Below are 17,508 nucleotides of genomic sequence, written 5' to 3'. Positions count from 1 at the left end.
TCTAACTGTCACAGCACTTACAGGTAACTCCAGACTGTCTTTGATCATCCTGGAGCTGATCAATGGGTGAGCCTTTGCCATTCTGGTTATTCTTCTATCCATTTTGATGGATAGAAGAATAACCAGTAAGGTTTTAGTTTTGGACAGTCCTAAAATATATGCGTGATCTCCAATTTGACCACAGTTGCTACAACATAAGTTGGATTTTCTTTCACACTTTGAAATTACAGAGGGCATCTTAAAATACCTCATTACCCGATGGCCATGTACTTTGCTTGTATCTGTCCATCCGTGTGCTCAGCATAAATCCTGTCCCATTACTGCCAGAGTCTTCAAATTCACAGGGAACATTCTTGGGACACAGACCATGGACAAGTTCAAAGATGGCTAATCTTGACTTATTTTAAGTAGTAAAATAAAAAGTCACATTCTGTTTCAATATGTTACGTTTGTTGTTTTGAGTGGCAGAGGTGACAGCCAATCAGAATAGAGTGGCACTGTGACGTCAGTGGCAGGTCTCTTTAAAAATGCTTCAATTATGTATTTATATAACGTTTTTCAGTTTTAGAAGTGTTATTTCTTGCTAGTAATATATGAGAATGATGTTTTTGAAACCTAATAACACTCTGAAGTCATTTACACAACATTTAGCGGATGTTACTGTGGTGAAGTTATAGGCTGGTAGCTAGCTGCAAACTCTTTCGTTTGTATGTAAATGTAACATCTAGCTCGCGAGAAATAAACACTTCTGAAATTGAAAATATTTTTGTAACCTGATAACACCTTTAGAGTGATTTAAATGACATTTAAATCACTGACAGTGATTTAAGTGACAATGACAGTTGTAGTCTTACACACCTCTCTGCAGCTTCTCTCCCCCTGCCATCCCTGTAGAGACGGTGCCTGCTCCCAGACCACCAATAACCAGTAAAAATCTATTTAAACATAAAAATTTAAAAAGAAAAAATAATATAGCACCTTCAACTGCACCACAGACTAAAACAGTTAAATGTGGTTTATTAAACATTAGGTCTCTGTCTTCTAAGTCCCTGTTAGTAAATTATATAATAATTGATAACATATTGATTTATTCTGCCTTACAGAAACCTGGTTACAGCAGGATGAATATGTTAGTTTAAATGAGTCAACACCCCCGAGTCACACTAACTGTCAGAATGCAGCACGGGCCGAGGGGGAGCATTAGCAGCAATCTTCTACTCCAGCTTATTAATTAATCAAAAACCCAGACAGAGCTTTAATTCATTTGAAAGCTTGACTCTTGGTCTCGTCCATCCAAATTGGAAGTCCCAAAAACCAGTTTTATTTGTTGTTATCTATCGTCCACCTGGTCGTTACTGTGAGTTTCTCTGTGAATTTTCAGACCTTTTGTTTGACTTAGTGCTTAGATCAGATAAGATAATTATAGTGGGCGATTTTAACATCCACATAGATGCTGAGAATGACAGCCTCAACACTGCATTTTATCTATTACTAGACTCAATTGGCTTTGCTCAAAATGTAAATGAGGCCACCCACCACTTTAATCATACTTTAGATCTTGTTTTGACTTATGGTATGGAAATTGAAGACTTAACAGTATTCCCTGAAAACCCCCTTCTGTCTGATCATTTCTTAATAACATTTATATTTACTTTAATGGACTACCCAGCAGTGGGGAATAAGTTTCATTACAGTAGAAGTCTTTTGGAAAGCGCTGTAACTAGGTTTAAGGATATGATTCCTTCTTTATGTTCTCCAATGCCATATACCAACACAGTGCAGAGTAGCTACCTAAACTCTGAGTGAGATAGATTATCTCGTCAATAGTTTTACATCCGCATTGAGCACAACTTTGGATGCTGTAGCTCCTCTGAAAAAGAGAGCCTTAAATCAGAAGTGCCTGACTCTGTGGTATAACTCACAAACTCGCAGCTTAAAGCAGATAACCCATAAGTTGGAGAGGAAATGGCATCTCATTAATTTAGACGATCTTCACTTAGCCTGGAAAAAGAGTCTGTTGCTCTATAAAAAAGCCCTCCGTAAAGCTAGGACATCTTACTACTCATCACTAATTGAAGACAATAAGAACAACCCCAGGTTTCTTTTCAGCACTGCAGCCAGGCTGACAAAGAGTCAGAGCTCTATTGAGCCGAGTATTCCTTTAACTTTAACTAGTAATGACTTCATGACTTTCTTTGCTAATAAAATTTTAACTATTAGAGAAAAAAATACTCATAACCATCCCAAAGACATATCATTATCTTTGGCTGCTTTATATATACACACACACACACACTTGGATACCAATTAAACAACTGTAAATTATGATAGTGCTTATACAGTGGAGGGTATTTTAGCATTGCATTATATTTTTAAATTTCCAATTAAATTCTGTCCACACTGGACTGTTGGTTATTTTGTGTCCTGCATCGCACACCTTTCCTCATTCTTCATCTTCAGTTATAACATTCATTTCTAATTCCCATCTTAATTGTAAATACCTATAAAAAGCTTTTCAACTTAGATCATATTTATCTGATTTTAATGTTCCTCCATCAAAAAACTGGTTTATATTTATTATTCCTTTCTCTGCCCATCCCCTGAACCCTGTGTCCAACCTACTAGGCCAAAAAAAGAAAAACTACATCCTTTGCAATCTTAACTGCTCTTGAGATAGTTAAATGCATGTCTCTCTTCTTCCTGACATGCGACCATGACCCTTCGAGTGCAATTCATCCATTCATTTTTAATTTTAAGTTGTGTATATGGAACATTTTGCATTTTGTATCCCCAGTTATACAGCTTCATGATGAAGTGGTATCAAGGAGGATTTTCTTTCACCAAAACATCAAATCTAGGTTTGCATCTCAGATGTATCTTCTGGCAATTTGTAACTGAACTTTCAAGTCTTTTTAAGAAAATCACGTTTTAGATTAGTTTATTTAGATTTTTCGTACAGTAAAAATTTAAATCAGATCCCACAGACAGTCACCATAGAAGGATTCATAACATTTTTGGAAAGAATGAGGATGCCCGAGGAATGGAGATGAAGTGTGCCGGTTCTGATTTTCAAGAACAAGGGTTATGTGCAGAATTACAGTTACAGTAACAGCATGAAGTTTTTGGAAACAGTAATAGAAGCTAGGATTAGAAAAGAGGTGAAGATCTGTGAGCAGTATGGTTTCACACCAGGAAAGAGCACTACAGATGCAATGTTTGCTCTGAGAATACTGATGGAGAAGTACAGAGTAGGCCAGGAATTGCATTGTGTGTTTACGGATTTGGAGAAAGCTTATGACAGGGTGCCAAGCAGGCTCGGACTGGTAATCTGTGATTTTGGGCATTTGCCCGGTGGGCCGCTGCACGTTTTGACGTGCGTGGGCCAGCCCTCCCATATTTATAGAGATTCTGGAAATATACAGTGTTCTCGAACCGCGCGCTACTGTCAACACGAGGAAAGTCCGTGATCGGTGAAGCTACAGCATTTAATCAGCGCAGCTGCAGAGCCACTTCCTGAATTTGTGTCAAAATAAAAGTTCTGTAGTGTTTCATACACGGCGCAGTCTTATTCTAGGTTTCAGTTTTGTTTCCATTTGATCACACAACGGAGACTTACATCGAGCACAATGATTGACATGACCAACAGCCAGTGACAATGGAGAAGCATACAGGGTGGCCAATCAGACTGCAGGAAGAGCAGGCGGCCGCTCCCGCCCCTGTGAATGGATTGAGTCCTCGGCGCCTGGACTTCTCTCCGCTCTTCTACTGATACAAGGTTGGAATCGTTTCTTTTATCTTAATTAACTGTGCTTTACTTTTGTTAATCTTTAAATGCAACAGCTACGGACTTCAGCTCCTTAATTTGCAGCTGTGTGAATCCTAGCAGTGGTTACACATTACCTCACTCACTCACTCACTCACTCACTCTCTCTCTCACACACACACACACACACACACACACACACTCACTTTGGAGACACAAAAACTTTTTTTCCGCCTGTGTGCTTTTGCTTCCGTTTTGTCAGACCCGGCGCCAGAAAAAAAAAAAAAAAAAAAAAAAAAAAAAATATATATATATATATATATATATATATATATATATATCACGGGGTGAGGTCGCCCCTCCAAAAAAAAGTGCGCACCGGAGGAGACGTGCGGTCCTGGAAAGCTCGTGTATTTACACTTCACCGTTGTAAGAGACTGACTAAGAGTGAAGAGTGATGACAGTATTTTTTTTTATTATTATTATTTGAACGTACGAGGTCTGTCCATAAAGTATAGGTCCTTTTTATTTTTTTCAAAAACTATATGGATTTCATTCATATGTTTTTATGTCAGACATGCTTGAACCCTCGTGCACATGCGTGAGTTTTTCCACGCCTGTCGGTGACGTCATTCGCCTGTGAGCACTCCTTGTGGGAGGAGTCGTCCAGCCCCTCGTCGGAATTCCTTTGTCTGAGAAGTTGCTGAGAGACTGGCGCTTTGTTTGATCAAAATTTTTTTAAACCTTTGAGACACATCGAAGTGGACATGGTTCGAAAAATTAAGCTGGTTTTCAGTGAAAATTTTAACGGCTGATGAGAGATTTTGAGGTTACACTGTCGCTTTAAGGACTTCCCACAGTGCGAGACATCGTGCAGCGCTCTCAGGCGGCGTCATCAGCCTGTTTCAAGCTGAAAACCTCCACATTTCAGGCTCTATTGATCCAGGACGTTGTGAGAGAACAGAGAAGTTTCAGAAGAAGTCGGTTTCAGCATTTTATCCGGATAATCCACTGTTAAAGGAGATTTTTTTAATGAAAGACGTGCGGACGGGTCCGCGCGTCGGCTCGCAGCCGCCGCGACGCTCCGCCACAGGAAAAACACCTCTGTTGGAAGCCTTAAGGACAAGTTGGAACATGTCCAGCTGTTAAACAATTTCTCATATACTCACTCCACTGAAAGCCATCAAAAGCCGCCTGGATTTTACAAATGGTTATCAACACGGAGGTGTTTTTCCTGTGCCGCCGCACCGCGTCGGCTGCGTCCCGACGCGCGGACCCGTCCGCACGTCTTTCATTAAAAAAAATCTCCTTTAACAGTGGAATATCCGGATAAAATGCTGAAACCGACTTCTTCTGAAACTTCTCTGTTCTCTCACGACGTCCTGGAACAATAGAGCCTGAAATGTGGAGGTTTTAAACTTGAAACAGGCTGATGACGCCGCCTGAGAGCGCTGAGCGACGTCTCGCACTGTGGGAAGTCCTTAAAGCGACAGTATCACCTCAAAATCTCTCATCAGCCGTTAAAATTTTCACTGAAAACCAGCTTAATTTTTCGAACCATGTCCACTTCGATGTGTCTCACAGGTTCAAAAAAAATTTGATCAAACAAAGCGCCAGTCTCTCAGCAACTTCTCAGACAAAGGAATTCCAACGAGGGGCTGGATGACTCCTCCCACAAGGAGTGCTCACAGGCGAATGACGTCACCGACAGGCGTGGCAAAACTCACGCATGCACACGAGGGTTCAAGCATGTCTGACGTAAAAACATATGAATGAAATCCATATAGTTTTTGAAAAAAATTAAAAGGACCTATACTTTATGGACAGACCTCGTATAGACGCTCGGTCAAGTGATCTCCTGCATACCACAGAGCCGGTGTTCTGTCGAGATGAGATGCGCCAACTTTGGTGCAGAAACCACTTATCTGTACAAAACATTAACGTGTGACAGGACTGCTTATTTATAGAGCAGTTTTCTGAAGAAAAATCACTGGAAATGTTTTTTTGTTGTTACCTCAAAATTTCTGATTACTGTTAAAAAAGGTTTAGAACACTTGTAATTAAAACAGGTAGGTAAATCAATAAATGGTTCTTTAGAAACCTTTCATCTGTATTAAAACCACCTGTTATTTCAGATTAGATAATTTCTTGTTTAACACAAGGAACCTCAGACATTTATTTTTAGACAAATAAAATAACATGGAAACTTGTATATTTTTTTGAAGTCTGGTAGATTACTTATATCTTATTTCAACCAGAAAAACAAACACTAAATAAATACAAATATTTATTATAAATGCAAAAGGTAATAATTTAACAATGACTGCAGTGTGATTGTAAAGTAGGATTTCTGTGACATAAACCTCATGATGTTTTAGATAGATAGTCATTTAAACTTGTAATTGCCTTTAATGTTATCAAGATGCCCCCTCGTGGCGCCGGGTCCGCGTTTTGTACTATGATCAAGGTGAAATGACAGTGAAAGTGTGTGTTTAGGGTGTGTTTCATAGTGTTTAGGTGTATAGTATTTGTCTTTGGGGGTTCGGTATGGACGGGTGGGTGTGCGTGTTTGGGGGTGGATTTGTCGGGCCAATAGTGGGCTGGTCCAGAGGAAAAATGCCAGGGCCAAAATTTGTTCCCAGTCTGACCCTGCTTAACCCTATAACATTTTTGCATAAAAAAAAGTGTATTCTTGAATATGTTGAATGTGGTGCCAAATAATGAGTATATAATTCCTCTCCAAAGGATGAGCATACCTCCAGACCCCCCCCCCCCCCCCCCCCCCCAAAAAAAAAACCTCATCTTTGCAGGCTGTATTAATTGTCTGGTTAAATTACTTCCATTTTCAAGACTAGTTGTGTCCAAATCCTGATTTAGTATTACATTAAAACCTCCACATATACAGACACCCTCTGATTCCAATGAAATGACCTCAAACAATGATTTAAGAGTGTTTATCGCTGTCTCGTGGTGCATAGATATCTACCAAAGTCACCATATTTTCCCCTTAATTACGCATCGTCTTATTTCTTTGAGAAATTTAAATTTAACCCTGTTTGAATGTCAGCTCCTGCTGCCGCAAAATGCACCTGCCCTTGCTGCTCTTCTATGGGAATGTAAATATGACCTATAGAAAATGTTTTTATATCCAATCCTTTTTAATTTTTCATGTTCTTGTTTCGAAAGATGGGTTTCCTGTAGATGTACAATAGGCACTGCCTCCCTCTTCAGTTTTGCCATCACTTTTGGCCTTTTATTGGGTTTCCTAAGCCATTAACATTCAATGATAGTAATTTATAATCTCCCACTGCATCTTAACTTAAATAATCTTCCAGCTTTATATTTCCACCTGTTGAGAAAAAAAACCTAGACCTTAACAAAAACTATGCAATACTAACCAACAGACAATCTACAGTACAAAAAAAAAAAAAAAAAAAGGGAAAAAAGTACTATTACACAAAAAAGACCTCCGAAGTCTGAAGAACGTTCTTTAGGTAAACTGTGGGGCTCTCTTAATGAAAGGGCCCCCTTTCAAATAGTTAGCCACAGTCTTTGTTCACTTGCTAGTGTGATGTTAAGTTTGCTGCCCGCATTGATCTCCCTCACTCCCGATCAGTCAGTGTCAATATATTTTAAGGGATAGGGCAGTTGTTTTGTTTAACCAGTAATCCCCCTGGTCCATCAGACATCTGGCGTTGAAACTGCCAAAGAATATCTTTAGCAGTGCTGCTGTGTCCAAATCAGCATGCGGTCCCACTCTTCTCCACGGCATACTCCGCTGGAAGTGCGCCAGCAGATCTCTTCTTCTGGGGGGTCCCTCCACCACCTCCACTGTGAATCCCTGCCTTCTGAGCTCCCACACTGTCGTACACCGGCCCACCTTCCCAGTGTCTGGCATCTGGAATCAGATGCCATTTTCTTTAAGAGCTTTATTCATATTGGAGTATGCCTTGCGTTGGCGCAACATGGTAGTTGTATAATCAGTCGAAGTACAGCAGTTTCCCTCCAATTGTGATCTTCATTAGCCACACTTTCTGAATAACCATCTCCTTTACATTATATTGCTGAAAATTAACCACGACGGACCTTGGAGGTGAATTAAGGCTTGGTTTCTGTGCCAGAGATCTGTGGGCACATTGTATTTGTAGTTCAACTTTCTTCAGGAAGTTTAAGCTCTGTATGGAACAACTTCTCCACAAACTGCCACTGAGCTGCCCTCCTCGCCACCTGGCACACCATAAATATGCAAATTATTTTGTCTGGGTCTTAATTCCAAGTCATTTAATTTATCCTCTAAATTCTGTAGATCGGTATGTTGAATGGCAGTATGAACCGCCGCACTACAAATTTCAAAGTTCTTAATTCTCGCTTCCATCTCCTCCACTTCTGCATTCTGCTCCTGCATAACTTGCAAATTAGGCGCGAGCCGTTGATTAACATCCTGCTTGAACTCAGTTCCTCCTGCACATCACGTTTCATTTTTTCCTTAAGCATTTTAAAGTCTGCTTTTAAATCAGACTTGAGTTCATAATCTGCTTACTTATGTCTTCAAACATTTCACCGCTGCATCATCGCCATGTTGGTCTGCTGCTCGTTCCTCGTCTTTGTGCTGTGTAGCCAGATTTAGGTCCTCCTCCAACTTATCCTGTATCCTTTACCTTTTCCTTTGCTTCCCCTGGTCATACTCATACTAAAATTAACTTTAATATCTTTGAATTAAGCGCCAGTTGGATTAAAAAGCCAACAGGCAAAGACTCAGTCTTCATTTTTTGCAGATGTAAGTGGATCAAAATTCTTAATAATCAATAATCCTCTTTCACATCAAATGATCATGGTACCAAATCTGAAGACTGCGCTGATTTTAGAAAGTTACTGCAATATACTATAATATTGATCATGTTGAATGTTTTTCCCTTGGTTTTCATCTTGCCTGAAGATTCTTTGTAAGAATGAATCCAGAGGAAGGCACAAAATGCACCAGCAAGAAAGCAAGAGTAAGACGGGAGCAGTGGTGACTGTTCGAGACACCAGTGTCATCTTTCCTTCAGCTTCTATCCAGGTTTAAGGGCAAGAATTCAGATTACATGATGCACTTTTGCACACGGACAGTGTAGACTCAGTTTCTTGTTCATTGGACAATGGACACACTTCCTGAAAAGTAAAATTCTGAGAAAACAACATTTCTCAAAATTACACACAGCAAGTCAAAAAGTCACATTTGAGAAATGTTTTCTCGGAATGGAAAAGATGGAGAACCATGCACAACTTTTTCTGGGTCAGTCTCAAAACCTCTCAATCACACCTCATATCTTCTTCCAGTGGGAGATCATCTGGTCTAGAAGTTGTGAAGGCCCACTGTTGCTTTCACAGACCTCATCCCATCCATGAAATGCTCAGTTCACATTGGCCTAAAGACACTAAAGGAGACTTTGCAAGTGTAGTGACTTTTATTCATCTCCAACATCACACCAAGTGCCAAGACATTCCATTGGAGAAATATGCTCAGAATTCATCAGATCCTGGAAATTCTAAGTGTGACTGACCCCAGCAGTCGCCAAAGAGCTGCAAAGTGTCCCCACAATCACTTGCGATGGAAATCTCCTTTGTAGTTTATGCCTGAACTCTGAAACCTTCTCATGTTTGATTTTGAAGGATGTCTAGCAAAAGTTTAGAGTCATGAACTCTGCAGGAAGGTGTGTGCCGTGCTGCTGAGTATTCAAGTCTGCAGAGCACTGCACAGTTTTGAAAATCGTTTGGTACACAGCAAGTCAAGGCTGACGGAATGCATTCAGTATTAGATGTATGCAGACAATCCGTGTGATATGCTTTAAGGAATTTGTCAAATTTATACCCCAATATTAATTTACAAGTACTTAACAACTACTTAATTTCTTCAAGTGTAGTAAATCAGATTATACTCGTACATGTATAGTTCACCTTTTTGTAGAAATGACTACCACCAAGAAAAAATGCTTTTCTTAAAACATGTATACGTAGCATGTTATTCTTGGAAATGCATCTGGAAAATAAGGACAAATCTCAATTTTGAATTTTACATGTCACATATGCACCATAAGGTGGCAGTAAATACCTTTGATACCACCGTGCCCCTCAGGACTATTACATGGCTATTTTGAAATTCACATGTCCTGTCCCCCCATAGTTTCAAGAATGGACTCATTATGTTGCTCAAAATGCATTTAGGACAGATTTGTGATTATTTTCTAATAAATGTATTTAATGTTTAAAAAAAAAAAGAAAAATGATAGCACTTCAAGCCAATACAATAGATTTATATCTACATTCATTGAGGAAGAATTGTGTTTAAATAAAGCAAACAAACTCAGATTCAAAGTATATCAAGAACTGATGCTTTTTCTATGATGATATTGAAGCCAATATACATAATTCTGCCCACAAAGTGTGCAAAAAGGTGAAAGTAATTATTACTAATGCACATACAAAAGTGCTTGTATGAGGGATTAAAGAAAATTCAAAAATTCGACCTTCATTTCATTAATATTCAAACTGTCAATGACATCAAAGCGTGATTTGATGCATCTCCAGACGTATTCAATACTCATTGGGTACGTACTATGACGTCACAGTCGTCGCTTTAAACGTAAACATGAACCCTGAGGAAAACCTTTCTCAAATACTTCTACAAGCCGACTGCGAGTTGAAAAAGCAAAATTTCAAACAAGCCGAAGAGCTGTATTCAAATTTTATCGCCTCCTGTCTGCACCAGAGGTACGAGCTTGTCCTTTTTCGAGAGCACAATTAGCTGCCGCTTAGCCACTTTATGCTAACTAGCTGCCATATTGCCTTTACAGGAAGTGTGAATCTACGGATTTGGCTACTGCGTACAACAACCGTGGGCAGATAAAGTACCTGCGTGTGGACTTTAATGAAGCAGTGGCTGATTACACCGCAGCAATAAACGCCGACAACAAGTTTGAAGTAGCTTTCTACAACAGAGGACTCATTCACTACCGGCTGGGTAAGGAGGACTTCCGTTCAGACACTTCAAAATAAGAGTATGAAGTGTGTGCCCAACCAAGTCAAAAACTTTCAAAGAATTGTCCTGCCCTTCCCACAAAAAAATATAAAGCATTTGTATTAGCTCTTGTTCATCATACATTCCAATTTAATATATTTGTTTCTGTTTGTAATTACGTGATCTGTATTGTATCACGTTTGTGTTATGGGCCTCTAGTTTTGCAAGTTTGTTTTTCCACACTTCCCAAATTTGAGCATTTTTCAGCTTCTCACACATTCCAACTGCATGTTTGTCATTTTGTGTCCAAGGAATAAAGGATTTTGAAATTAAATATCTACACAAAAATCTAATTGAAAATTAAGGTATTTTATACTTCAATGATGAACTTTCCTATACTGTCCTATAATAAGGTGTACATCACCACTCTTAAAAGGCACTGGCCATTTTAGTAAGCCATTAATTAAGCTTATTGGTAACCAATGTTTCTTTACATGGCAAAATTCCATTGAAATACATCCTTATATATTTAACACACAAATATGGGTAATTAGCTCTATTGTTTGGAAGAGGTAATGAGAATATTTGGTGAGTTCCCACGCATTTATACTGGAAATACTAGCAGACTGTTTCAAGTAGAATTACTTCAGATCCAGAAAATCTGTGCCAAATCAGTTAGGCCCAACCCCACCAGAAGGACTCTGCCCACCGTAGAAATAAATGTGAAGATATTCTTCAGTGGACTGCACTTGTATGCCACTATTCTCCAAGACATTATAGTAATACCAGAATGATGCAAGGTGGAGGCTTGTACATTTGACATTTTGCTCAAACCTTAGTTCTCTAGTTAAAAACCATTTTGGTGACAAAGTACAACTAATGCTATTTCACTTGAAGTATTTATTTTGAGAGATCTCACTGCAAATACGAGCTTGCAGAGAGTTTGGAGAAAGCTCACTGGAAAGGTTCAAAGTTCATTCTACATTCATTGGAAATGGTTCAGTTAACCCTTACGATTAGAAAGTAAATGCATCCAATACAGTTATAATACACCCTACCTAGTGACTGTTTTAAAAGTAAGAGTGTAACCAACTAGCAATATTGACAACTGACGTGTGTATCCTACCTTTCCAGGAGATACCCAGCAAAGCCTATGTGAAACACACCCAGGTTTTAGTTGTTCTTCCCAACAAGATTTCTGGTGGCTGAGGTTTAGTCATGTCTGTCACCATCTGTTGGCATTTGAAGTCTTTTTGACACCATCAGTTCACAAGTGGACATCAAACTCCCAAAATCTCCTGTATAATTTCCTGTATTGTCAGTTGTGTCGATAGCAAGGCCCAAGCAGAGATTCACCCCTTTGAGGCTGGTCTGCTTGAGGTTTCTTCCTCAAATCAGAGGGTGTTTTTCCTTACCACTGTTGCCTGTGTGCGTGCTCTAGGGGTTGGTAAGGTTAGACCTTAGTTGTGTGATGTGCCTTGAGGCAGCTTTGTGATTTGATGCTATATAAATGAAAATTGAAATTGAACAACATGCAAATTTATAACTGTCCTTTTTATGACAGAGTTGGGAAAAACTAAATATGGGCAATAATCTTTAAGATGCTACTTTAACATTCACCTTTTTTAAAAATTAAATTTTGATGTTGCATGTTTCTGGCAGTGGAACCAAGCGCTAAATGCTATATTTTAGCTGTTTAGTAACCATGGAAGTTTTCAATTTTTTTAGATTAATCTGAAATATATAAAGACTTTTGAAGTTTGAATAATACTCCCACTCCCAGACCAACCCAGTTCATAAAACACATTGAACAAAAGGCATGAAGTACTGTTCTGGGCACCTTACAGTTCCCATCTAACCAATCCAGATGTTTGCACACTCACTCATCTTCAACCACTTAGTCAAATTAAGGGTCATTGGGGGGGGGGCTGGAGTCTATCCCAACAGTCAGAGTGTGAGGTGGGGTACACCCTGGACAGGACACCGGTCTGTCACAGGGCTACATATAGACAAACACATTCATACCCGCATGCACACCTACGGACAGTTTAAAGTCTCCAATCCCAAAAGCAGCAATAACCTCCCGGAGTCTGGTTTGATGAAGTATTTGTACTTCAACTCAAGGTTGATAGAAAAAATATTTATACCCCTACCTAGTCTTGTTCCCATTGTTGTTGCAACAGCTCTGAAATGGTCTTTGTTACCTCACTTCTCCCTAAAAGGTTTACAAAGTGATAAATAATTTTAATCAATTGACACTACACAGCTGGATCCAGTTGAGATTGTAGGATGTCTCATAATATTAGTAAAGCCTAAAATGTCAAAGCACACTTGTTCTACACAAACTTCAACACAATGACCTAATTAAGAATTCAACCACCTAAACCACAAAAGTTCAGCAGGGCCCACTTTTATAAATGTCACCAGCCTGCAGCGTCTGATGTCTAGTGATGTTAAGCTCGAGTTAGTCTGCTCGACACTGCATCGAGCTTTTTGAACCAGAAGTGTCAGTGAGCAGCGTTTCGAGCACACCCCCATCACGTGACCACTGCGAGCGAGGCCTCGTTACGTCACACCACGTGTCGAGCTTCGCATAATCTGGGAGTTTCAATACGACCCTCCAAGTATTTAAATGAGATCTGAATCGCTACTCAAACCGTGGGTTTTTGAGAGGAGGAGATTGCTAGCAACACTGTTATTGCCAAATACCACGTGAATTGGAGCCAAGGAAAGCATTAGTTTATATTTAGGTCTAGTTTAGAGTTCATTTAGTACATACACATGGGATCTAACATAGACAAACACACACCATACACAATAGGCATCCATTCATATACAACATTTATTCACACAGTACATCAACATAGGATATAGGTTCAACTATATATTATAGGTAGATCAGACACTGAGCTGAGTGACTGAAGAGCTGTGATTTTGTTGACATGAAAGGTGTGAGAAAGGTGAGTGTGTGTGTGTGTGTGTGTGTGTGAGAGAGAGTGAGTAGTGGTGAGGAAGGGACATGGAGGAGCCAGTTCCAAAAAGAGCACGATCAATCGCTTGGCAGCACTTTGATCTAATAAGCCCCAAAAAGGTCAAGTGCTTGATTTGTGCTCAAGAGTTGAGGTACAGTAACAATACGTCTTCAATGACACCTGAGGTCCAAACATCCCGAGACACCAATGGCTGCTGCTTCTGTTCCTGCTCCTGGAGCAGGAATCAGACCATGTAACCTGTATTTTATTCTTTATCTAAGATTAAAACATACTCATAAACAAAAATAGCTCAGCATGTCATACTGTATTTCCATTAAAGGCAGACAAGCTGATTTGGATGAGGCACTGGTGGACTATGTTGTGGAAGATGCACAACCGTTCAAAATAGTGGAGAGCAAAGCCTTCAGGGCTTTACTACAAAGGTTTGACCCAACATATGCCTCCCTCCAGAGGAGAAGACCGGCTCAAATACTGGGCGACACGAGTCGCAGTCTATCCCAATTTACAGAGAATGGCAAAAAATATGTCGATGCAGCAACATCAGTGCCTTGTGAGCGGGTCTTCTCCAAAGCTGGAGAGGTGGTGAGGCAGAAGAGGAGCTGATTAAAGTCCAGCACCGTTGACATTATTCTTTTTTTGAATAAAAATTGTTGAAAGTTGCACAATCACCGTCTCCTATCCCCTCTATTCTACTAATTACAGTAACATAAGCACCAGTTGCAGAAGCACATGTCTTTCTCACTTTTCCCGTCACATTTTATCCACATATAGTTTGAGGAATGATAACACAAATCTACATATAGTCTACAATAAAGGCTTTCATAACCATTATGTGTGCATCTGTACAGACTATTTATTACATTAAAAAGACACAATAATACATATGACATTTATTATTATTATTTTTTCTTTTTCTTTTCAAGAACAAACCACATCATTCATGAATTACTGCAAACATTTGTCAGGGCACTCGCCCAAGGTAATTCTCAAAGCAATCCAGCAGATGTCACCCTTCAAACTGTATCAAACGCATCGAAGCAGTGTGTCGATTTTCAGCCAGTTGTGTTGCAGTGGCTCATTGGTTCATGAGGCTTCGAAATTGCCATCACTGCTGATGTCACTGATTAATGCCACCTTGAGCAGAGGGGAAGTTCATCAGTGAAATCACCTGCTGGTTTCAACTGTAGGAAACCAGCAGGTTTTACTTTTAAGATTAGGCTTAAAACTTTCCTTTTTGCTAAAGCTTATAGTTAGGGCTGGATCAGGTGACCCTGAACCATCCCTTAGTTATGCTGCTATAGACGTAGACTGCTGGGGGGTTCCCATGATGCACTGTTTCTTTCTCTTTTTGCTCTGTATGCACCACTCTGCATTTAATCATTAGTGATCGATCTCTGCTCCCCTCCACAGCATGTCTTTTTCCTGGTTCTCTCCCTCAGCCCCAACCAGTCCCAGCAGAAGACTGCCCCTCCCTGAGCCTGGTTCTGCTGGAGGTTTCTTCCTGTTAAAAGGGAGTTTTTCCTTCCCACTGTAGCCAAGTGCTTGCTCACAGGGGGTCGTTTTGACCGTTGGGGTTTTACATAATTATTGTATGGCCTTGCCTTACAATATAAAGCGCCTTGGGGCAACTGTTTGTTGTGATTTGGCGCTATATAAAAAAATTGATTGATTGATTGAATGAAATCCTGCACCCTGCTGGGCATTTATGGAATGACTTGGAGTGAAGTTGCTGCACAGTTCAGTTATTCAGAAAATTCCCACTAAGTGTAAAGCAAGAATGCACAGTTAGAACAACAAAAAGAAGTCTAAAGTGGCTCAGTGCAGCATTAATAAGCATGCATGCTCATGATGCCACAAAAGGAACTCTTGAATTGATAAAATATTTTGATCTTGTGGAACAAAATCAGACCACTCTCTTGAATCTGGTATATAATGATTTTGAACTTATTACCATATTTGTATTTGTGAATGCTTTATATTGTATACCTGGTTTCATATTATGTTTGTATGAAGAGGGATTTTATGTTTTATGACTTATACTTATGTATTTAATATTTCTTATATTTAGATTTGTATGGATTGCTTGTGTTCATTTTATTATGTTGTGTAATCGTGGAGAGATAAGTGTGACATTTAGCCAAAATTGTTCACTTGGTGGTACAAGCATCAGATTTGGCATGAATGTTCTTTATAAATCAGTGTTTGAAAAAAAATGCTTGAAAATCCAATATGGTGGCCAGGTAGGGGTCAGTGAAGAATTACACAGGGGTCAAAATGTAAAAATGCTCCAATCATATTGAAAAGTGTAACAGATTATTTGTCTCATCATAAATATTCCAAAAAGGTATAGTTTGGACTATCTATGACTGAATGTTATGGAGTTATGGGGTAAAAACAGCAAGAATATTAACAAAGGTCAGTTTCAGTTTGTACAGGGGTCAAAATTTAAAGTTGCTCCAATTTTTGTAAAATGTGATGCACATTATTAGTTGAGTTAATAGGGTTTTAAAAAGGAATAGTTTGCACCATGTGTCATGCTCAGTTGTCATGTTACAGGGTAACGTATGTCACATGTCGTAGAATCCAGTGTATGTCGACATTGACATTTACTTTGCAAACTAAGAATTCAACACAGTCAAAACTATACCTTTTTGGAATCTTTATAATCAGACCAATAATATATATCCTTTTTAATATGATTGGAACTTTTCAAATTTTACCCCTGTATAATTCTTCACTGACCCCTGTAGGTTATTAGAGGTCAGCACCAGGATGCCTCAATAAATGAAAATCAACATTAGTTCATTTGGAATATGTGTGCCATGGAGGTGGCACCACTGGAGCCGCATGTCCTAATCAAAAGTCTGACTGTTTTCTCTTAGTGATCATCAAACACTAAATGTTCAGCTTTCACACAATCACACTTTTGTTTTATCCTGCAGGGCTTTTCGAAGACGCCAAGCGTGACTTCCAGCAAGCGTTACAGCTCAATCCCGATTTCGAAGATGCCAAAATAAGCCTGCAGCAGACACTTCTGGACCAACAGCACATGTTAAACAGAGGATACTAAAAATCTGCAATCTTCACCGAGTGCATTTTTAGTACAGATTAAACAGTCGGGCGCAATATGCTGCAGTGACATCACGTCAAATTAAGATATCCTGATGCTTAGCAATGAATATCATTAGGAGAAATGTAAAGGTGCAATGAAAACATGCACGTGCAAGAATGAGTTTGTTACTGAGCTAGGAATAATGTGCATGAAATAGTTGGAGTTGAGACTTGTTGCAGCAGTCTTCCATTCTACTTCCTGTGCAGTGCATTTAAAATCCAACAACAACAAAAAATATTGTGTATATTTATTTATGTTTGTAACAATCAATAAGTAATAAATGCCATTTTACTACATTACTGATTGTGATTTCTGATTTCCCACTGTTCCAGTTTTTGGAAAACAGTTACCCTAAACTTAAAAAAAAGGGCTGCACAGATGCATATATCAAACTCACCCCTGCAAGTGGATGCAGGTGGCCAATCAGAGATGCAGCTCACCTGTGCAGCTGATTAAGTATATAAAACAGCTTCTCAGTTTCCAAGGGAGCAGTTGGCTTTTGCACTTCAGTTTTGGCTTCTTTTGGGCTTTGCTGGGGTTTTAGTGCCAAGCTTCTCTACTGTCTGGATTCCTGTAGCCCTTGTTGGCTGCTTCTAGATTGTATCATGCGGTGGTTTGAGATCATGTAAGTTAATTCTTTCTT

The 17,508-nt window shown here is 39.4% G+C and overlaps 1 protein-coding gene across 1 annotated transcript; it reads left to right on the top strand.

The window, feature by feature from the left end:
- The first annotated feature begins 10,360 nt into the window (after window positions 1-10,360).
- On the top strand, window positions 10,361-17,494 carry ttc32 (tetratricopeptide repeat domain 32). The gene is made up of 3 exons (XM_034161800.1): window positions 10,361-10,513; window positions 10,597-10,763; window positions 16,696-17,494. The coding sequence occupies exons 1-3, from the start codon at window positions 10,392-10,394 to the stop codon at window positions 16,821-16,823; spliced, it is 417 nt and encodes a 138-aa protein (XP_034017691.1). The 5' UTR covers window positions 10,361-10,391; the 3' UTR covers window positions 16,824-17,494.
- The last annotated feature ends 14 nt before the right edge of the window (window positions 17,495-17,508 follow it).

This window comes from Thalassophryne amazonica, chromosome 21 (assembly GCF_902500255.1).
Source record: "Thalassophryne amazonica chromosome 21, fThaAma1.1, whole genome shotgun sequence".
Lineage (NCBI taxonomy): Eukaryota > Metazoa > Chordata > Actinopteri > Batrachoidiformes > Batrachoididae > Thalassophryne > Thalassophryne amazonica.
Note: the sequence above shows the minus strand (reverse complement) of the source record. Positions and strands in the feature narration are given on the sequence as shown.

What these genes read in the sequence shown, in the direction of transcription:
- ttc32 (XM_034161800.1), top strand. Translation starts at nt 10,392, where the DNA reads ATGAACCCTGAGGAAAACCTTTCTCAAATACTTCTACAAGCCGACTGC. An exon ending in GCCTCCTGTCTGCACCAGAG is followed by an intron (nt 10,514 to 10,596) that starts GTACGAGCTTGT and finishes TTGCCTTTACAG; the next exon opens with GAAGTGTGAATCTACGGATT. An exon ending in ACTCATTCACTACCGGCTGG is followed by an intron (nt 10,764 to 16,695) that starts GTAAGGAGGACT and finishes TTTATCCTGCAG; the next exon opens with GGCTTTTCGAAGACGCCAAG.